Source organism: Nilaparvata lugens, chromosome 10 (assembly GCF_014356525.2).
Source record: "Nilaparvata lugens isolate BPH chromosome 10, ASM1435652v1, whole genome shotgun sequence".
Taxonomy (NCBI): domain Eukaryota; kingdom Metazoa; phylum Arthropoda; class Insecta; order Hemiptera; family Delphacidae; genus Nilaparvata; species Nilaparvata lugens.
Genome location: NC_052513.1, coordinates 33,691,998 through 33,715,818, shown reverse-complemented (window position 1 = coordinate 33,715,818; position 23,821 = coordinate 33,691,998). Strand labels below are relative to the sequence as shown.

Here is a 23,821-nt window from a genome sequence, read left to right as displayed (position 1 = left end):
AAAAAGTGAGTCTAGTCTAGAGTAGCTTATCACCTTTTGCTCATAGTAAAAGGGCTCAACTAATTCGTATGAGGAAGATGAAACTATACCAGATACGATCACAAACAATAGTTGAGAACTATAGAACTCTTTTTAGATTCAACCATGATATATATCACCATTATTCCTACAAAAGAATAAATACAAAAGATAGCTATCTGATATAAAGATAGCCATCACAAAATAGGAAATGGGCATTTAAGAAGATGAGAGTGTAGACGATTATAAGAAGGCTATTGATATTATAAGATTATGCTGAAGATTGTTATAGAGATGACATTTTTCACGCTATTATTTCAAAATTCTAATCTCAACAAACCTAAAACTAAATTCATAAATAGAAAACAGAGCAGACGACGCAAACACAAGCGGTGTCTCCTACTTGCATATTTAGCGCTTACGTGAGCTATAAAAACAAAGTAAGGCCACAAAGGCGAATCAGCTGATGAAAAATCTTTAAAATACGTGAGCATAAGGTAAGAGTATAAGGTGAAGCTTATTCATATAAAAATGAGCAAATTCTTATGTTTATACCTAATGCTCAAGAGCAAAACCTTATGCTCCATGCTCATGCTCATGAGCATATGCTTTGGTTTTATTCATATGACCCATTATAATGTTATCGAACATTTTTTGTTGCAAAATTTCAAGTGGAATGTATGGTGTTCGGCTGTTATACTTTTCTGGAACACTCCTTATGTATACAACTGTGTATTTCACCACTATTTTCATTATAATATTGTTAATTTAATTTTTGATGAATGAGTTCTGATTGACTGACTTGTGATCGTAGGCGCTGAATTCGAAACAGCGTTCGTTGGTGTGCAGCATGAGTCGATTGGCGTGTGTGGTGGAGTCGACCCAGCAGTGCGCGTCCAATTGGATGCAGCCGGCAGCCAGCTGCTCTGATTGGCTGCTCTTGTAATAGGTCAGCTGCGTCGGCTGCAGCACGCACCAGTACTCGCGCATTGTCGGCAGCAGGTAGCCCCGTTTCAACAGCACACCCTGTACACAACGTTAAGATATACACTTCTCGTCAATATCCCTGTACAACAGATCACACGAGATAGACCACCCTGTACAACAAGTAACACATTATCATGAACTCGAAACAAGATTATCATGAGCAACTGGATGCAGCCGGCAAAGCACATAGACAGATAGACAGTGGCGGCTAAAAACTAGGAACACTACCTACTCATTTCTACTACTCTACCTTTAAGATCTAGCCAGCTGATGACAGGACAATAACGCTGCAGACACACAAAGTCTGCTATCTGTTCATAGTGAATGATTTAATAGAATCAACACTTGCCAACAGTTTGCAAATTGAATAATCTTATTTTCTCGAACTTCGAGCTTATTTCCAATTTTAGGTGAAAATGTTACTGGACATTAATAGTAGAGATTTTCATGCCCAATCTTTCCCACTTGGAATTTTTTGTTTAAATCGTATCTGAAGCCTGATAATTGGGAATCTGAAATCAAACTTTGCATAGATGGGGCGGAGCTCCTGAAATTTCTACAGATATGGGACTAGTGGCAGTTGATAGAACTTATCAATGACTTTTTTAGGTATAAATTTGATCAAAATCGTTGGAGCCGTTTTCGAGAAAATCGCGAAAATCCCTGCTTTTGACAACATTTTCGCTATTTTAGCCGCCATCTTGAATTGCATTTGATGGAAATTGTTCGTGTCGGATCCTTATAGGGGAAGGACCTTAAGTTCCAAATTTCAAGTCATTCCGTTAATTAAGAGATGAGATATCGTGTACACAGACGCACATACACTCATACACACACACACACAACACACACACACACACACACACACACACACACACACACACACACACACACACACACACACACACACACACACACACACACACACACACACACACACACACAACACACACACACACACACAACACACACCACACACACACACACACAACACACACACACACAACCACACACACACACAACCACACACACACACACACACACACACACACCACACCACACACACACACACACACACACACACACACACACACAACACACACACACACACACACACATACTGGAACAAGGTAATAAACGGGGAGGTGAGAAATGAACATACATTGCGGGGAGGCTGATTTACACACATTTACACACATGTTGGAGATTTAATTTTGTTTTAGAAAGTATATTAATATGTGTTCAATACAGTTGTAACTTTTTTTTTCTGTTAACTTGAAAAAAAAATTACGCATTAAACCTACAAAAAGGGGAGAAATGTGTGTACACTTTCACTGAACAAACCGAGGAGAAATGTGTGTACACTTCCACTGCACAAAGCGGGGAGAAATGGTGTGTACACTTCAAACCCACATTCTGGGGAGGAATTGTGTGTTTAGTTTAACTTACAAAGCGGGGACAAAACGGTTCTTAACACAAGTTCTGGCTGCAACACTTATTTCGATATTTACTATTCTATTTGATCATAGAATACAATATCGTATGGGTCTTCAAAAGCCAGTTACATGCACGTTGATTTTGTACGATTGTTTTTTGCCATCCTTATGAATTCGAATAAGTGCAACTTGTCAAACATCATCTGTTTGATCTAATAGAATTTTATAAGGACGGTAAAAAATCGATGTGTATGTAACTGGCTTTTACTAAACAGGCTTCACGAATTACAATACGATAATAGGATAGTTGATACAATACATGGTTTTAATTCAGATTCATTCATTGATAGAAATAAAAGGAGATTCCAGTGTCGATAGCATCGAAGTCGCCAGGCTGGTCTGGATCATTTATGAATTTCTCAGTATGCAGTATCCACTCAGCAGCTCTAATACAAACACAAACATTAGTTTCGTTTTACTTGGAATAGTAAGACATTATTTCATTATGTCCATTATTACAATAGATCAATTCAGATCCAGTTAGCTGTTAGAGTAATATAATGTAATTACATTCTATACTCACTGTTCAGATCAGCACAATGTTTATAGCCTACTGTAAGCAGTGAGTATAGAATGTTACATTCTATACTCACTGACTGCATATTTATACTGTGTAATAGATTTTATTGATTGTTGCAAAGATTTTAAGTCAATGATTCAACAGGAAATCCATGGTAATATTCAACGATTTCAACCTAATGAATTAGATTGTTGTATGACAAAATTGAAATCCCGACAACGTAAATAATTCAGTGATGTTAACTGTACAAGGTTACTTTTTCTCGTATTTTATTGAGTGATAATGGGAGATGATTTCTGATTCCATATTTGGATTCAACCTTTTGAAGTTTGAAACTTTCAAAGCTGGAATTTTTTTGTCTTTTTCTAAAAAGACTTTTCCACTTCAACATTAAAATGTACATTTCACAATATGCATAACAAGATATCAATAACAATAAAGAGGAAATGACTCTTATCGATTATAAACTCCTAAAAATTGAATTCCTTTATCAATTCTCGCCTGTATTCCACTGCCTCCCTCAATATCCTACTAGACTCGTCCAAAATTTTCCATTCAGATACTCAATTACTGTCTCTCTCTCTAGCATCGCCCCTCTCAGATATTTCAACCAAAATTGAACATTTACCGAAGAAATGATAAGCATCTTCCGTTTCTCGGCTATTGCACATAGAACAGATACCTATCCCCTCCTCTCTTTGCGGTGCGTGATTGAGCGATAATAGCCCAGAGGAGGCCCTTGAAAATCATCGAGGTAACATTCCGTTTGGACTCATCATTCATGTAATTTCTCGTTCCATCGTCAATTTTTACATCTGCGTAGATTCTGTGAAACTGTGACCGCTCTCTTCTCTCTAGCCACTTACTTTTAACTTTAGCTTTTATCTTCTCCATTACCCTCTCCACGTTGCTTCACCCCCTCCTGAAATTTGCTGCTTGCCAGTTGTCCGCTGTTATCGGCAATTCAATATCAAACTCACTTAATATCCGTCTCCATTCAGAATACCAACCACACTTTTATCTTAAACAATGCCTTGCGATCAATGTTCGATATCGGTCGCCAGGTATCTCAAAAGAATTCAATAGATATTTTATATGAACGCTCAAAGTATACAACCACAAAATTTCCTTTCCTGTCACTAAGTATACTATATAATTTGGCGTATTACACGGTAGTCCAAATATTTTCTTGACAAACAACCTCAGAAATTTTTCTAGTTCTTCTCTCTCCGCATATCCCAATACCTGTGCTGCATATGTTACAACTGCTTTACTTATCGAATCAAAAATTCCTCATTTCATTGACAGAGGTGCTTCATCATTCAAAATGAGTCTTCGCCATACACTATTAATCCCAAATCTGGCAGCTGTTATCTTACATTTGAAATGTGCGGTTAGGGCAAGTCTTGATGAAAAAAACAACTCGCAGGTATCTGTACTCATTCACTGTTTCAATAACTTCATTTCCATAGTACCACTTCTCTCTTTCTCCAATCGTCCTCCTCTTCTGAAAACTACAATCTTGGATTTAGCCATGTTCACTGTGAGATTCCACCTTATGCAATATCCCTTTAACTTATTTATCATTGACTGCAGATGTCGAGGATTCTCAGACAACAATACCACGTCATCAGAATATAACAGCGAATTCATCAGCCTCTGCCCAACATAATATACCTCCACCAATAACATCACTCAAATCATTCAAAAATAGTGTGAATAGCAACGGAGAGAATACGCATCCCTGTTTAATCCATTTCTGGTTTCAAAGTATTCTGTTAAGTTACCCTCCACGCCATGCCATACAGGAGACTTCGTATTTCTATATAGACTCCTCAACATCGCAATAAATTTAGTCGACACTCCCAATTCACTCAGTTTAAAAAATAAAGCCTCTCTGTCCACACTATCGTAGCCCAAAAAGAAACAGTACAACTTCTTTGTAGGTCTATTCAACGTTTTCATTACTGTATTGAATAGAACAAAAATATTATCAGTAGCCGAATAACCTCTCCGAAAGCCACACTGATTCTCTTAATAATCTTTTCTCTTTCCTCCCACAACTGCAACCTTCTCAGTAAAATAAATGAAAATACTTTAGCGACAGCATTTATAAAAGATATGGCTCTATAATTATTCACTTCATTAGTATCACCTTTTTTATGCAATGGAAATATAATTGAACGTGGAAACCCTGTTGGTATCTGTCCACCTCTGACGATGGCATTGGAAAAAGTCAAAATAATCTCTTTGTAATTTTTGACGCATTCTTGTAAAACTCAGCAGGAACTCTGTTATCACCTGGAGCCTTATTGTTGCGCATTGTCTTGAAGGCACTTTCCAATTCATTCATATCTATGTCTTTGTCAAGAGTTGATCTTCAACATTCCTCGCCGCATAATATGTGACTACCCCGCAAACTGATCCAAACACTCGTCTGAAGTGTTCAACCCAATCCTCAGCACTCACAGTTCCCGAAATCTTGAACTCTCTACACTTGAATTTCTTTATCAGAGCCCACAAATCACTGGAATCCTTGACTCTTCTGAATTGTTCTTTTATATCGCTGTAATACGCTTGCCTTTTACTCTTACATAGCAGTTTGTATTCCTTTACTACCTTCATATAATTTTCTCTCACCTGCTCCGAATTTGATTTCTAAACACATTCAATAGGCTGAACACTCGCTTTCTCATAACCGCACACTCTTTGTCGAACCACTTTTCTCTCCATCCTTCTCTCTTTCTATCAAGTTGGGGCACATAATTTGCAGCTCTATATACAAGATTATTTAATATTTATAAGTCTCCTCACTACTCTCGGGAAGACCATTATTTCTCTACAAGCATTGGTGAGTTTAGATATATATTCATTCTTCCTCGCTCCCTTCCATTTCAACTTCGGTAAGAGTGGTAAAATTGTGCTCTCTCTTTCTAGAGTATCAACCGTGATTAGCGTAGCTTCAATTGGGAAATGATCAGATAAAAATTCTGGCACAATAGAAAATTTTCCAACTATTTGCGCTAATTCGACAGCCATGCAACATAGATCCATTACAGAAGCCCCTCTGCCTATAAAATAAAGTCTCCCCACCTATCTCCACTTATCCTTCTATTCATAATGATGAAATTAAAAACCTCACAGAACTCCAATATTTTCTTACCTTTCATATCAATCACCTCATCCTTTGACTCTTGCTTATTACTCAGTGCATTTCCCAATTCTATTACATCTGTTAATTCCGACATGTCCTGTCCATTTCCTATTCTACCGTTAAAATCTCCAATTAAAATCATATTATTTCTATTATGCTCTTGCACTATCATAAACTCCCATAATGTATTGAATTCTCTCTCCCATTCCATGTCTCCTCCACCACTCAGGTAAATTGGAACTATATAATATTCATCCCGTTGTCCTGCATTCATGTGAATAACTTTCCTCTCAAGCGCATCGATTACCTTACAAAAACTCTCTATTCTTTTACTAATTTCTATTAACTTTCCTCCCTTTGCTCTACCTCAGTTTGATTCTCCAACTGCGAATTCCCAGTATAAATTGTAATCTGGAAAACAGTTTTCAAAATACAATTGCTTTCCTCTTTCAACAAACGTCTCCAATAGTACAAAAACATCATAATTACAAATAAAATTATATACTTGAACAATCTTACCACTTAATCCAGCCACATTGTACGCTACTATACTCAACTGTCCCTTCTCACACGGACTGACGGCGTTATCTCAGCGGTTGCGGTCTTCGTCCTCGCCGCCTCGCTCCTCCTCATCACACATGCTCCCGCTCACGGCCCACATCACACTCTCATCGAACATGCTCCCGATCTTCTGCATCCCATCCTCTCCCTCCGAGACCAGTCCATTCTCCTCATCCAGCGTGAAAACCCGACTATTTACGATTAAACGATCCTTCAACCGATACTCTCCTCTCACTCCCGAACTTGTTTCTTCAACTCGCCAAGCACCCGGAAAAGCTTTGATCGTCGTTTCTTGTGTCGAAAGCAAAGTCTTTATGAATCACAAACTGTGTACCCTTCAGCTTCCTACTGTTTCTCGTGATGAAATGGATGTCCTGATCGTCCGGAAAATGCGCAATGATTGGCCCGTTATCTATTTTCTTGCCCAATGCATGTGCTCGATTAACCAGGTACCTGCTCGTGCCCCCAATGACTCACACAAAAGTCTTTGACAGTTCTCACGTAATCCACTGTTGCACATTCATATTTCAGCCCGCAAAAATTATATTGTTCCTTCTCGATCTATTTTCAAAATTTTCCATCTTCCTGATTATGAGATTATTCTGAATTTTTTGAGCAACAATTTGATTTCTTAACTGTTAATTCTCGACAGAGAGTTTATTCACTTTTTCAATTAGACCATTTAAATCACCCTTTGTAGCTAGCAGCGCGAGTTTTTCATCCATAGCCTTACTAAACCGCTTTTCAAAACGGTCAAATAGTGATTCAATAAAGTCTGAGTTCACATTACCGAAGCTTTAACACTTGGGTCTGGAGCACGCTTTTTCTGTTCCATCTCTTCGAGCTCAGGCGAACTTTTAGCACGAGGACTCTTCTTAGCACTATCGTCCGGTGAAAAGTATTGTTAGATACTGTTCTTATTCATTCAGCTTCGAATATTTCGATTCACTTGAGAACAATTTCACAAATAAAAACAATTGATAATTCCATTTATACGAAAGAACGTTTTAGGTTAAACATGCACTAAATGAACCGATTAAGCACGACCCGTCCGGAAACTTGAGATAAGAGAGCAAAACAATTCTGCGACCGCTCCGTTCAACAGCTCACTATCAACTCCTAATTTGAGAACATACGATTTGAAATCGAAAAGTTGTCAGTTGTAATTGGGGAATGATTTTAAAACCCAATACTTTTATTTTCCATAACTGTACTCATAAAAAATAATAATATAATTATTTTATATTCAAATGAAACGTTTAGTTTTTAATAAAAAAATATTTTTGAGCCCCAAATCCATTGGAGAGTTACCGAATTGCTTGATCAGAGATTCAATTGATTGATGATAAGTTCAATTGCGCCGTGAACAGAGAATTTGATCTTCATCAAGTTCAAATGTTTGGAGACAAAAGTCGTGTTGTCAATACATACATAGAAATGATTCTCATTAATCATTCGTGAACAGTACAGGGGAAATAATTGAGGAGTTGGGTGGAAACGACCTGAGTCAAAAATCAAGTTTTGTGTAAATTGAGTTTGAAATATTAGTACACATCTTCATTATTTCATCAAATGCAATATTCTTGCAAGTATTTGAACTTTATTGATCTTTTTATACTATTTTCAATGCTATTATTCATAATTAGCCAGTAATCCAAGGCTAACTGATATTAATTGATATGGTGTTTTCTCTCAGGTCGTTTTTCCATAACCCTGGTTGTTACATTTTCAGAGGTTCAATAAAATGATGAAAAACCCGTATCAAGAGTAGTGATAATGATAATATATTGCTCATGATATTGGATAATTAATAAGTAGGTAATAAAGATCTAAAAATGTCATTTAGAAGTGAACAATTGAAGATGATTTTTCTTCTTGAACACGTTTCTTCCCATGATCAAGACTCTGGAATGTTACATGGTACTGTTCTGATTTTCGGGAATTCATACACCCAATGCTTTCAGCATCGGATTCTTCTCAGGAGCGTCTTCTTCATTATTTCATCATCTAGAGGATAATTGGTTCCCTTGGATGTATTAATGATCTCTTATACCATTCATTTGGTAGAGAGTTAGTTGGGAGGATATTTTTAATATTCTTTCCGAAGAATGGACATTGATATGTCCAAAGCTCCGCCAATTTATGTAGATGCATTACAATAAATCTTGTATAGTTATTCCAAATTGCTTTTTCCATATCATATACAGTTCAATAATTATTTCTTAGTCTATATTATGTAAATTCATCTATAATTTTGCTGTATTGTAAGCTATTGTATACGAGTGTATAAGCCAGTATATACTGTAATCTACATAAGTACAAGTAATCTACAAAGTACTCAATCAATCAATCAATCAATCAGCTTCTTCTTTTGTAAGAAAACAAAATAAGGATTTCACTGGCTGCTGGCTCACAGCTTGTCAGCTGAATAATTTCAGGTTTGCCACATAAACAAAAATTTTCACAACTCAATCATTTTTCAAGATACAACAACATTTTATGTACCAATCTGTTCAGAATTTAATGGATAGAATGAAGCGTGTTGCGGAAAAACGACACGAGTGGCCTCGGGTCGTTTTTCTACCCAGCTCCTCAATTTCACAATTGAAAATAATAATTTCACACATACAAAGCCTATGGAATACTGTGTACGTAGTACAGTATCCTTCCTGCTCAAATCAAACCTGTACTGTAGGCTACAGAAGAGTCACGACATGTCAATTGGAAAATTTTCTCATTTTCAAATGTCTGCTCATGATATGATATCTTCTCATTTACATTTGACGATTTCTCAAATACAATTCACTACTCTCAATTACATGTGTGATGACTTCCTAAATACAATTGACTATTTCATTTAGGCTACATCTGACATTCTCTCAATTACAAGTGACTATTCTCAAATACAATTGATACTTTCTCAAATTAACTTTTTACTTTCTCAAATAAAATTGGAAAAGGTGTTGTGACTACTATTTTTTTTTTTGAGCAGGGTATGATTACTAAATCTTTTCTTCGGAACAACGTCTTTTCACAAAAAGTGAGCATGCCGTACACAAGTAAAATATTCAATCCAAGGTTTACAAGAGAGTTTTTGCGAGGATTGACAGACACAAGAGAAAATGTCAATATGGAGAGAAACTAAGAGACAATTTCATTTTATCATAGGCTATCCTGATCTTGAGATACAATGTTAGGTTAGCAAAGTTTGAGGCATCCGCTTCTCTAAAACAGTAAGTGAATTCTCAGTGAAGCCTGTTCAAGAATAAAACTTACTGACGTGCTATTCTTGAATCTTAACAAGCCTCCCATTCGCATCATTCTAGCAATAGCCCAAATTCAATGCGGAAAATTCTCGGGAAATTGTGTTACCAAGTCACCATTGATTGTGATGAACCTAATTTGGCGTTGAATTGTAGAGGATTTTATTCACTTGGAAACAGTTCTGGATTTTTCACTATGAAAGGTTTTGGAGTTATATGGAGAAAAAAACAGGTATTTTTAAACTGTGAGGTAGCAGAGGGTATTTTTTTTGTGAAGAATCATTTTCAGACTATTGTACAAATAACTAAAAAATCAGTACCACATACATTCTGGCAGCATGTTTCTCGCTCCCTTCTCATGTCTCAAGGGATGAACAGAAAAATAAACTATGAATTCGCTAAGCTGTGACTCAATGAGTCTGAACGAAAAAGGAGATAAGTTGCTGATTCATAATTCACGGCAAGCCCCATAGCAAACCAGTTACTTCGAACAGTGAAGGAGACAATGGAGATTGCAGGGATATGCAAGTACCCCGCATTGTATGCTCAATCCGTAAATAGTTTTGTGTGTAGTGTGTATTAGCGATCGTAGCACAAACGTGGTGGCAATTTCGGAAACTGGAGTGTATCCCAATTAGGTAGAGTACTAACAAAATGAGGAGAATTTTTTTATTACGTTTTTACATGGGTTTAAGCATGTAGAAGTGATTTTTACTAAAATTGAGCAGTGACACATACGGGGTCTCCCCTTAGTGTACACACTCCCCTTAATGTGCTGTGTATATATTGATGTCTCCCCGTATTATACCTTGTTCCAACACACACACACACACCACACACACACACACACACACACACACACAACACACACACCACACCACACACACCACCACACACACACACACACACACCACACACACACACCCCCCACACACCACACCCCACCACCACACCCACCCCACAACCCCACACAACTCCACACACACACAAAACACCACACACACACACACCCACACCACACACACACACACACCAACACACACACAACACCACACACACACACACACACACACACACACCACACACACACCACACACACAACACACACAAACCCCACACACACACACACCACACCACACACACACACACACACACACACGAACCACACACACAAACACACACACACACCCACACACACACACACACCACACACACACACACACACACACACATATATATATAGAATATATCTATGCATAATATAATCATATATTATTATATATATTATATATATATATATATATATATATATATATACCAATTTTTTTGGACTCCGGGGACCTTGAAAGTACAAAAATCGATGTGTGTGTGCGCGGGGCTTAGGTAGACATAATGGGCCATATGAATAAAGTTGAGCATTTGCTTATACTTCTAAAATATGGAGCATTTGCTTCATTTTCTATGATTAAACGTGAGCAAAAGTAAAAGCTTTTACTCAAAATTGTATGAATAAACTAGAGCATTTACTCAACTTTTGAAGCAAATGCTTCAAAAAAAGTGAGTCTAGTCTAGAGTAGCTTATCACCTTTTGCTCATAGTAAAAGGGCTCAACTAATTCGTATGAGGAAGATGAAACTATACCAGATACGATCACAAACAATAGTTGAGAACTATAGAACTCTTTTAGATTCAACCATGATATATATCACCATTATTCCTACAAAAGAATAAATACAAAAGATAGCTATCTGATATAAAGATAGCCATCACAAAATAGGAAATAGGCATTTAAGAAGATGAGAGTGTAGACGATTATAAGAAGGCTATTGATATTATAAGATTATGCTGAAGATTGTTATAGAGATGACATTTTTCACGCTATTATTTCAAAATTCTAATCTCAACAAACCTAAAACTAAATTCATAAATAGAAAACAGAGCAGACGACGCAAACACAAGCAGTGTCTCCTACTTGCATATTTAGTGCTTACGTGAGGCTATAAAAAACAAAGTAAGGCCACAAAGGCGAATCAGCTGATGAAAAATCTTTAAAATACGTGAGCATAAGGTAAGAGTATAAGGTGAAGCTTATTCATATAAAAATGAGCAAATTCTTATGTTTATACCTAATGCTCAAGAGAAAAACCTTATGCTCCATGCTCATGAGCATATGCTTTGGTTTTATTCATATGACCCATTATAATGTTATCGAACATTTTTTGTTGCAAAATTTCAAGTGGAATGTATGGTGTTCGGCTGTTATACTTTTCCTGGAACACTCCTTATGTATACAACTGTGTATTTCACCACTATTTTCATTATAATATTGTTAATTTAATTTTTGATGAATGAGCTTTGATTGACTGACTTGTGATCGTAGGCGCTGAATTCGAAACAGCGTTCGTTGGTGTGCAGCATGAGTCGATTGGCGTGTGTGGTGGAGTCGACCCAGCAGTGTGCGTCCAATTGGATGCAGCCGGCAGCCAGCTGCTCTGATTGGCTGCTCTTGTAGTAGGTCAGCTGCGTCGGCTGCAGCACGCACCAGTACTCGCGCATTGTCGGCAGCAGGTAGCCCCGTTTCAACAGCACACCCTGTACACAACGTTAAGATATACACTTCTCGTCAATATCCCTGTACAACAGATCACACGAGATAGACCACCCTGTACAACAAGTAACACATTATCATGAACTCGAAACAAGATTATCATGAGCAACTGGATGCAGCCGGCAAAGCACATAGACAGATAGACAGTGGCGGCTAAAAACTAGGAACACTACCTACTCATTTCTACTACTCTACCTTTAATAACTAACCTTTATAACAAAAATTACTAACAAAATTTGTATACATGTTTCAGAAAAGAATATTATGATAATCCCGACACATATTATTATAGTGGGTATCATAATTAGAACTAAGTTTATTATTGGCATCTTTTGTATGTATTTTATAATAATTATGTATATGTTTTGTAAATAAACTCCTCTGGTTGCAATTCATTGGCAATCAGAGAAATTATTATTATTTTCAATTGGATTGAAATAGTGACCACAGAAGCGTCACATAAGTTTACACACTTTATGGTGGTCACTAAAAAGTCTATCTATCAGTTACTCACTCATGATTATTCTTCAACCTTCATTGCCGTGAAGGTTGAAGCAGTTTTATTGTTATTAAACAAAAATCCCAATTAAATGCTGTAAATCACCCTGAAGACATTCTGCTATTGCAAATATTGACAACAGGGTTAACAGCTAGATGGAAATTCGATGAGAGCTATTACCCAGAAACTATTTGCCAGCCTGGGAATCGAACACGGTACCTCCTAATTGCCAGTCAAGTATTCTTGCCCTTACTTACACCAAACTGAAAATCACTCTCTGGATAGCAGTGCTCTACAGATGAAAATTTATAAGAAATTACAATTTATTCAAATGCTAGTTAATGAATAAAGTGAGTGTTCTATTGCAAGAAGCACCTCAAATCACTCCATCAAATGCATCTGTGCGTGAACTTGGCAATTGCACTTATTTCTATGACTACGTCACTCTATTCACGTTCTGATTGGCTCAACTGTTCGTCCCTCCAGTACAATTTAAAAGTAAATTAAACTCTAATATAGTTACGGATTATTGAGAATGGGTTTGGGTTAAGTTAGATAAGTTTAGGTTAGGGAAAGGGTTGGGGTTAGGTTTTGCTCTTAAATTTCAATATGCTGGTACCATTCAGAATGTTCTGATAATTTTAGAATTAAATATATAATATTGCATCCACTGGACTTTCTAAAAGCAACAGAAACTTGACGAATTCAAAACTTGAGATACTTATAAGCTCCCTACATGGACTGTTTCTTGATCAACTGAGATCTTGATGAAGTGAATGTCACCCGGATAATACACGGTTGGGCAGTTGAGTATTCATCATTTTAAATAACTGTCACGGGCATAATTTAAACTCGAATTTTATCTTAACAATGTGTCGCTTAAATGTTGCCATTTTAGGTACACCAACAAGTAAAAGCAAAAGAAAATTTTGAAACAGAGGTCTGTGAATGGAAAATTATTTTAAAAAGATTGAAGAGATTAAAAAAAGTAAAAAGCAATTGCCCTGAGGAATTTAATAATCATATAATTTCAATGACTTAGTGATATAGAACGTGAATTTCTTGTTCCAAACAGTAAAATACAACTCTACCCACTTTAAAATATCACTAAATTGGGGTAAAAATTTGATTCAAAGTGAAGCAACATGAATATTGAATATTTATATTTTATAAATACAAGATACATGAGACAAATAACCATGAAACATAACCTACGTTTTGGAGATAGACTACTACTTTCAAAATACGGAAAGGGATTATTTTGGGCTAGGCCAGTTGATCCTAAGATATATTTGATTTGTGTATTATGAAATGTGAAAATGAAATGAAAAAATTCTTTATTAGGCGGAGCTAGGACTTTTAAGTCCTCTCTACCACTCAACCTCAATAATATTGAATGTGTATAAATAAATAAACAAACAATAGACGGTGGACGGTAGAGTGTCCACTTTACCAACCTTTTTGATGACGTCATCGACGAACGTGTGACACAGGTCGGTGACTACCTCGATCAACACATCCTGTTCGACGCCGGTGAAGTACTTAGTCTCCAGAATGGTCAGCATGGTCGAGAACCGGAAGCCCACCGTGTTATTGCTGAGCTCAGCAAAACTGTTCTCGTTCCACTCTAACCCGAGAGAGGTCACTAGTTGCGAGGCGACCAGCGCTACCTCCGACGAGTGTAGGACAACCTGCAAAATCGAAAAAATACTGCAATTTTAAAGAAAAACAACGAAGGAATACTATCATTTTTGTGGAAATTGTGGTTTTTGATAAACCAAAATCTTAACCTTAAACCACAATAAACCTTAGTTTGTTGTTAAAAGTTATCATGTCATTCTATTTATTGTATTTTATTATTTACAGGCACCTGCTATGAAATCTATTAATTTCGGTTTAGCGGGGCCAATTTTCTAAAGTACTTTATTGAATAAAATGATTGATTGAGTTGTTCAATTATACAATGACTTGTTCAATCCCACAAGTCTGGGTGAAGGATGAAGCAGAAGGTATTGAGGTATTAATGTTAATCCATATGAAAATGTAAGACAACCTGAAACAATTCAAATTCAAATGCATTCATTGTATGAAATAAATACACAATTGCATATACTTCACAGTTAGTACAATTTCAAATGGATCAACATGTACACTTGTAGGTTGTAATCTATCGCACATAATCAGAATAAGTATTGTAGAATAAAGACATAATCCTTATGATACTAAACTGAAAAGAAAAGAAAAATTAACATGCATCTCGTCCACGAAGGCTTAAGCCTGTGTGTGGAGAGGAGTCTGTTCTTTATTTAGAATAAACATTTTTGTGGTTTGAGAAGGATAAAGTAATTCTTGAATACTGAATCCTTCCTTGAATAGTTAATTATTGAATGATAATGAGTTTGATCATTATAGAAAAACTACTGAGAGGATGATACACCTCGAGAGCATTGATGCAACCCAATGAAGAACCTGTCACTGGAAAAGTATAAGTTATAAACAATTAAACTATAGTGAGGTCCACGTTATAATGGCAGTGTTTGATTAGCAATTGTATAGCTATCCTTGTCTATCATTCAACAAAGCGATTGCCAAATCGATTTTTAGCAATGTAGAAATATAACTAATTAACAAAATATTTAATTTTGATTATGAAATTCCATTATGAATCATTGAAAAATATAATTTTTTGCTTGATAAAATGTAATTGATTATTTTAAACAAGAATGAAGAGTTAATAATATTACATCAATAAACCGGTATCAGTTGCCCTCCATAGAAGGCATTGACAAGACAGAGGCAGCAACGTTCTTCTCTCTTCTTCTCCTATCTTTCTCCACTGCCATTGTAACGTGAACCTCACTACAGTTATTAAATTTCGAGAAAGCAATTCAGAAATACCATAATTAAAATCATTTGAAAATTACATTAATAGTTGAAACACGTTGTGAGAAACAAAATAAAATTGAAAACATGGTACTTTCATTTTTTATGTAGATAAAAATAGCCCTTACCAAAAAAGTGGATACGATAATTGAATGTGACATACAGTTGCAATTTCATTCCAATGACTAGTAGGTAACCCGTGCTCCGCAAGGCTCGGTGAGCTTAAATGAAAAACTAGACAAACCGAAAACCTAATCCACTTAGATCTAGAAGAATCCCAAACAGGCCCATAAACCACCCCCGACGAACTAAGAATCAATATGCAAAACTTCGAGTTAATCAGTTGAGTAGTTGAGACGCGATGACGCGTCATTCGTGAATTTCCCTTCCCGTACGGGTCCAATTCTTCACTATATTATAGATAAGTGATTTTGAACAAATGGATAAGAGAATGAAGCTCAATATGAGGGTTAAGACCAGATTGAAATGATTTAATCCCTCAGCCCTAGATTTTAGGGCTCCCATACATTTCAAATATCTAGTTGAACTAAATATCAGTATTTAAAACTGTATCCTATCACAAAATTTCATGAATTAAAGAAACGCCAAATCATTCAGTAATATTTAGTTGCAATAGGAATAGCCTATAGCCTCAATTGAATAAGTGAATCAGTCAGGACTGTGATAATAGCACAATATTGAAATAGTTACTACGTTTGCACTATTAATAATTTGCTGTTCCATTGTAAAAATGATTACTTCATACTCCAATTGATGAAACTTGTATATCTGAATAGCGCACACGGAACTACAGATTTCAGCTGTTAAAATATAAATCTATAATACAATAAAGGGAAGAACCGGCACATACACGGAAGGGAAAGGAAATTCACGAATGACGCATCATCACGTCTGAAGTTACTGGACTAAATGAAATGCCGCATACAGACTCTCAAACTACTAAAAGGCCTGGCTAAAGGCCCATCTACAACTCTTCAAGATTAGCAGGTCAAGTTCTCAATCTATTAAGCCTTTAATTAGACCATTGCGGAGCACAGGTTACCTACCAGTATCAATTTTCAATTTATTTATTCACACACACACAAAATACTACATACTACAAACTACAAAACACTACATACAGTAGTAGAACATCGATTATTGCATAGCAGTTTCCGGATAACTGACAATCCAAATAATCGATTTTAACTCAATTTTACCCTAGAGGAGAGACGTAATTAAATCTTTGCATTTAGGCCGACAGTTCTTGGTAGTACGTGTTTGTATGTGATATGAATTGTATACACATATCTTTGATCCACATTCTAGTTGAAATATACATCATGTTGTGTAATTCAATTAGATGCAGTAACTCAAATATTTATTTACGATATTTATTAATATATTATTGTACTACAGTTTGGAAGGAAAGAATCGACAAGTGAGATAGGAAAAAGGGATAAGAAAATTATATTTGCGGATGATATCATGATTTGCGGAGAAACAGTTGAGGATGTACAGATACAGTTGGATGCTTGGAGCATTGTTATGGAGAAATATGGTCTGAAAATAAGCAAAGAAAATAGTGAAGACTTTGGAAGGAATGGAAATATTGCCGGAATTATAGAATTGAATAGAGAACCATTGAAAAATGTTAGGAGTTTTAGGTAAATGGGCAGTGAAATTGCAGATGATGGGAAAATATCGTAATGAGATAACAAGAAGATTGCAAAAGGGAGATTTTTATCTCTATATTGAAATCATGTATCACTTGACCACCATCTCATTTAAAAAAATGAATTCATATGAGGGTCAAAGATTTTGAAGCTACAGCAAAGAGTAACACTTTTTTCAGAAATCCTTTGTCTTTTTGGGGCCAAAATTTTCCAACTATCTACCTGATTATATAAGAAATACTGAGAACAAAATACTTTTGAAAAAACAAATATCAAAATGGCTTACTGGATGTCTGCCTGAAACTATTGAGAGTTATTTTTCTGTGCTTATCTGATTCCCATTCTATTATAATACTTCTTTTACCTTTTTTGCACATACCAACTTGGAAGAGAAAGATGTGTGAGTGTGTGTGTGAATGTAGCATTAAAAACGTTTTTTCACTGACCTCCTACTTGCATACAAATTGAGAATAATTTAGCAAGTAGTATTTTTATTTTGACAGGAACTAACTGTATAGAAGTTTATATCTGTATAGAAGTTTATATCTTTATTTCACTGAGTTATTTTTTTGTCAAAATAAAAATGATTTTATTTGATTTGAGTAATTTTTCATTCCAAATAGGATCCACAATGAAACCTATCTTTATTCTTGTAGAAGAAATATTTAATTTGGGATGGAAAAATACCAGAAAAGGTCAAGATTATGATGTATAAGATGTATTATGTACCTATCATACCAAGGTTAGAGGTTGTGAATGAAAGTCCTACATAATTTCGCTCCTGGGTTTTGGAAGATTTTGTGTTATAAATAGTCACGGATAAGTACAAATTTTGTGTTAAGTTCATTATTAATTGTTTCTTGATCACGTTTTATCATTTGGTTTTAGATTTTAATTCTTAATTATATTTTGATAAGCCAAACACCGTTTAGAGGTTAGTTTGAGGTTAGGTTTTCGAGATTTAAAAATAAACATAGATAGTTTACTTGACTAAAATTATAACCAAATTAAAATCCTATCATTTATAAATCAATTACTATTATTGCAAGTAATATAATTTCTTAGATAGGAAGATGAGCTCAAGTGGAACACCGAAGGTTAGTAATAGAAATGTACACATAGCGGGAGTACTTACGCGTTCCCAAAATCAAAATTCAAAAACGCCAAAACCAAAAACCCCAGTTCTTCAAACTACTTTAGCCGAAAAAGTTGCTCAACTACAAAGAAGCCACACTAATTTAAAAAACCAATTAGAAGTAACTCTAAAAACGTCTGAGGAAGAAAGGTTAGGGATGGTAGAAGAAATTAAATCTTTGGAACTGATTGTGTTAAATGATAAAATAAATGATAAAGAGCTACATATCACAGATTTCAAGTTTATCTCCAAAACAATTGATGAAGAGACATTGTCCAATATCATCGATTCAATTAAACCAAAGTGGTCAGCAGGGTATGATGAAATTCCCATGAGAATTATAAAAGAAGCTAAATCATTCCTAATTAAGCCTCTGCTACATGTAATTAACGCGTCACTCATACTTGGTAAGTATCCAGATGAACTAAAAGTATCAAAAGTGATACCAGTGTTCAAAAAAGGAGATCCTTACGATCCTGCAAATTATAGACCTTTAGCAATTCAACCTTCAATAGCAAAATATTTGAAAAAAGTATGCTAATACAGCTTATTAATTATTTTGAAACAAACAAATTACTAGACACGGAACAACATGGTTACAGAAAAAACAGGTCTACAACGACTGCCTTGATAGAGTTTATTGAAAATATTTAGAGAAATTGGACAAAGGGTACAGCATTGTTGGCACCTTCCTAGATTAACAAAAGCATTTGACTCTGTAGATCACAGAATATTATTAAAAAAACTAGAAACTTATGGAATTTGTGGAAAAGAGCTCAACTGGATGGAATCATATTTGGTGGGTCGAAGTCAATATGTAAATATAAAGTATTATGATAAAAATAAAGTAAGTGATATTAAATCTAGTTTAAGGTACATGAACTACTCTGTTCCGCAGGGATCTGTTTTGGGGCCATTTTTGTTCCTTTGCTATTTGGGGGGATTACCAAAATATGCGAAAGATGTAATTGAAAGTACTAAATTTTGTATGTACGCGATGACATTAGTTTAAGCATATTCGACAAAGATTTGGATATAATCGAAGAAAAATGTAATGACACAATATTGCTTTTAAAACGTTTCAAGTAAAATGAACCTTTTATTAAATAATGATAAAACGAAATTTGTACATTTCACCTGTAGAAATCCCAAAAGAAAAAGTACACTGAAGCTAAATAACATAAATAACATAAAATTTTTAGGCGTAGATCTAGATAACAAACTCAATTGGGAAGAGCATGTATCAAGAGTATGTAAAAAGTAAGTACAGGAATATTTGCACTAAGAAGGCTGGCACCCATTTGTAATTTATTAACTTTGAGATCCGTGTATTATGCCACTGTCCACTCTCATATTTCATATGGCATTGAGATTTATGGTGGGACTAGTGCATTTAACTTGAATAGGATATTAAAACTCCAAAAAGAAGCAGTAAGAAAAATATTTAATTTAAATAGACAAGAGTCGTGCAGGACATTTTTAAAAAGTTAGAATTAATGACGGTGTATGGACTTTATATTTATAAAACAATATTACACGTAAAAAATAATGAAGACAAATTCCCCAGGCAATCCAGTGTGCATGACTATAATACAAGAAATAGGAACAACTTTATTATCAAAGAACATAGTAAAGAGAAGTACAAACAAAGCCCGATCTATATGGGCATCAAATTCATCACTTACCTTCCTACTAAGATTAATCATGAAAAAGATATTACAAGGTTTAAAAACAAACTGAAAAAGTATATCGTGGAATTAGAATTATACAGTTATGAAGAATTTTATAGTGCCAACTCATTATGTATTTAGACTACCTATTGTTGATGTATTTTGTTTTTTACTTGTATTGATTTTATTATTTTGAAAATAATAAAGAAAGACGCATTCATGTACATTTTGATGTATGTTTTGAATAAAGAGATTGATTGATTGATTGATTGATTGATTATAAAATTACAAGATGAAGACCATAAAAAAAAATACTAAATCTAAAAAATCAATGTAGTCTAATGTCGGAGGAAATAAAGAAACTAAAATCTAAATTTGATAATACTAAATGTATGATAGAACCTCCGTCCAAATGCAAAAAAATAGAATCTAACCTAAATGATGGGAAATGCTCTGAAAATGGTCGAAATAAAACGTACAGTGAGGTTTTGAAGACAGCAACCAAAAATATAGCTGAGGGAAATAAAGATAGGAAAGGGAGAGTTCTGCTACTGACGTCCAGTCATGGACGTGATTGCAGTGATCTCCTTGATAAAAGATTAAAAAATAAATTTGATGTCCAATGTTTTTTCAAGCCAAGTGCATCAATTAATGCAGTTGTAGTCAGCTAGGGAACAAACTAAAGACTTTGATGAAAATGACTATCTAATTGTACTGGGTGGCTCAAATAATATAAATGAACCTAACTTGAATCATCTTCCTCAAGTAACAGAAAAAATCAAGGAAATTGTGCCACTCAGCAAAAAAACAAACTTAATAATAAGTACTATTCCTAATAGGTTTGATAGGCCAGAATTAAATGAAGCAATCAATTCGACAAACAAATCAATCTATAATACAATCAACAGCCTAAAAAATAAGAATTCTAAACAACTGGGGATTTGTTTTCTAAATGAAAGGCTGAAAAGACATAATTCACTAATCATGGGTTGAATTTAAATTAGTGAGGGATGTTCCGAGTGAAGTCAAATACAAATGTCTAAAGAAAAACTATGCAAAAGAAGTGAGGAAAGCTAAGTGTAAGAAAACAGCTGAAATATTAACAACTAGTACCAATTTTAACTCTGCTGTTTGGGAGGTAATTAATAGAAATAGGAGAGCAGCTCAAAAAGATACAGTTACTAATGTCCCTAGGATAATCGATGAACATGGAAATTATATGGATGATAGTATAGACATTTGTAACTTTTCCAATAAATATTATCAACAGGTTGCATATAATCTCCAAAAGTCACTGAACACTAATACTTATAATACAACTACATTAAATGCTGAGCCAATTGAAAAGGTATTTAAATTTCATCTATTATCAAGAGATGAGTTGTCAAGAATAATAAAAAATTTGAATAACAAAAAAACAGTAGGATTGGATGGGGTCTCAAGCAAATTTTAAAAGAATGTGAAAATGAATTACTGGACCCTTTATTGCATCTCCTTAATACTTCACTAGAGCAGGGTATTTTCCCTGATGATCTGAAACAAGGAAAAATTTTGCCAATTTTCAAGAGCGGTGATTCTGAAAGAGTTGAAAATTATAGACCCATTAGTATTCTAAATGTGATAAGTAAAATTTTTGAAAGAGTAGTTTTAAATAGGTTATTGATGCACCTGGGAGAAATTAATTTCATATGTGATGAACAGCATGGGTTCCAGAAAGGGAAATCTACTAAGACTGCAATAGTATCCCTTGTTGAAAGACTAATAGATATAATAGATTCAGGTGAGAAGGCAGCCGCAATATTTCTTGATTTATCCAAAGCTTTTGATTGTGTGAACCATAGAATATTATTGGAAATACTAAAAACTGTAGGTGTGAATGGTATAGAACTAAAATGGTTTGAATCATATCTCATAGGTAGAAACCAGTGTGTTGAGCTTACCAAGGTGGATGGGAATGAAATAGTAAAAATTAAATCTCAAAAACTGGAGGTCCAGGCTGGAGTACCTCAAGGCTCAATTCTGGGTCCCTTACTGTTTCTGTTGTATGTGAACCAATTACCAAAAGAGTTAAAAGATCACAGAGCTCTGTTGTTTGCTGATGACACATCGCTTATCTTTAACAATTATTTATTAGATAGTCTAGAAATAAATGCTTTTACTGGAGTACAGTCAATTGTCCAATTCTTCAAGCAAAGGCAATTAACAATAAATAGTAAGAAATGTCAATTCCTACAATTCAAAAGTAAATATAATTCAGTAGAGGATAGAGAAATAAATGTGTTTGTAGAGAAAAATTAATTAGACCAAGAAGAGAAAGTAGCATTCTTGGGAATTTTATTGGACAGGAAATTAACATGGCATCCTTACATTGAGAGGATATGTAATAAGATATCATCTGGGGTATTTGTCCTGCGGCAGCTTGCTAGGCCGAATGATAAAAAACTACTGTTAACTGCTTACCATGGACTTATACTATCTCATATTAGGTATGCTATTTTAGTATGGGGTAATTCATCTCAACAAAATATGGACAGAGTGTTTAAGATTCAAAAGAAGGCACTCAGATGTATAGAGAAAGTGAATAGGTTAGACTCTTGTATGCCTTTATTTAAAAAGCTTGGTCTATTAACTGTGCCATCTTTGTATGTATATGAAGTTGTAATGCATGTGAAAACGAGTGGTGTGATCCAGAATTCAGATGTTCATGAGTAAAATACGCGAAACAGAGCAGATTATCATATAATGGGTAACAATAGTAGGTTATTTGAACAAAAACCAGATTATATTGGTAGGAAATTTTATAACAAGCTACCTCAAATCTTGAAAAGTAATGATGATTTGAAGATTTTCAAAAAACAAATGAAAAAATATTTAGTTGATAGAGCTTTTTATAGTGTACAAGAATTCCTTTCAAACCTAAACTAGGTTGAACTACTTAGTGTTAGAATTATTATGTAATAACATGACTTGTCTTATACTCCATGACTGGAGTCTTTAGGACGTAATCTAAAAAAAAAAAAATCATGTATGGTACTGAGACATGTACGATGACAGAGAGAGAATGGAGTAGAATACATGCAGGAGAAATGAGGTTCCTTAGGGCAATAAAGGGAAAGACGCGTAGAGACAGAGTTAGGAATGAGGAGATAAGAAGAGAACTGCACATGGAAAGCATAAGAGGAAAGATAGAAAGCATGAGACGCTGTTTGGACACGTGGAGAGAATGGGAGAGGATCGGCTACCAAAGAAAATGGAAGAGATGATGATTGGAGGAAGGAGACCAAGAGGACGATGGAAAGACACAGTGGCCAACGAAGTGGAGAAGAGAGGATAGAGATGGCGACAGGTTGA

The 23,821-nt window shown here is 35.0% G+C and overlaps 1 protein-coding gene across 1 annotated transcript in view; it reads right to left on the bottom strand.

Annotated features, from left to right (window-relative positions):
- The window catches only part of LOC111049541 (differentially expressed in FDCP 6 homolog), a 40,729-nt gene that overhangs the window by 10,513 nt on the left and 6,395 nt on the right, over nucleotides 1-23,821 (bottom strand). Inside the window, exons 4-5 of the mRNA XM_039436706.1 lie at nucleotides 14,564-14,797; nucleotides 12,368-12,591 (exon numbers count right to left, since the gene is read on the bottom strand). Coding sequence (XP_039292640.1) covers nucleotides 12,368-12,591; nucleotides 14,564-14,797 — 458 coding nt within the window. The remainder of the gene's footprint in view (nucleotides 1-12,367; nucleotides 12,592-14,563; nucleotides 14,798-23,821) is intronic.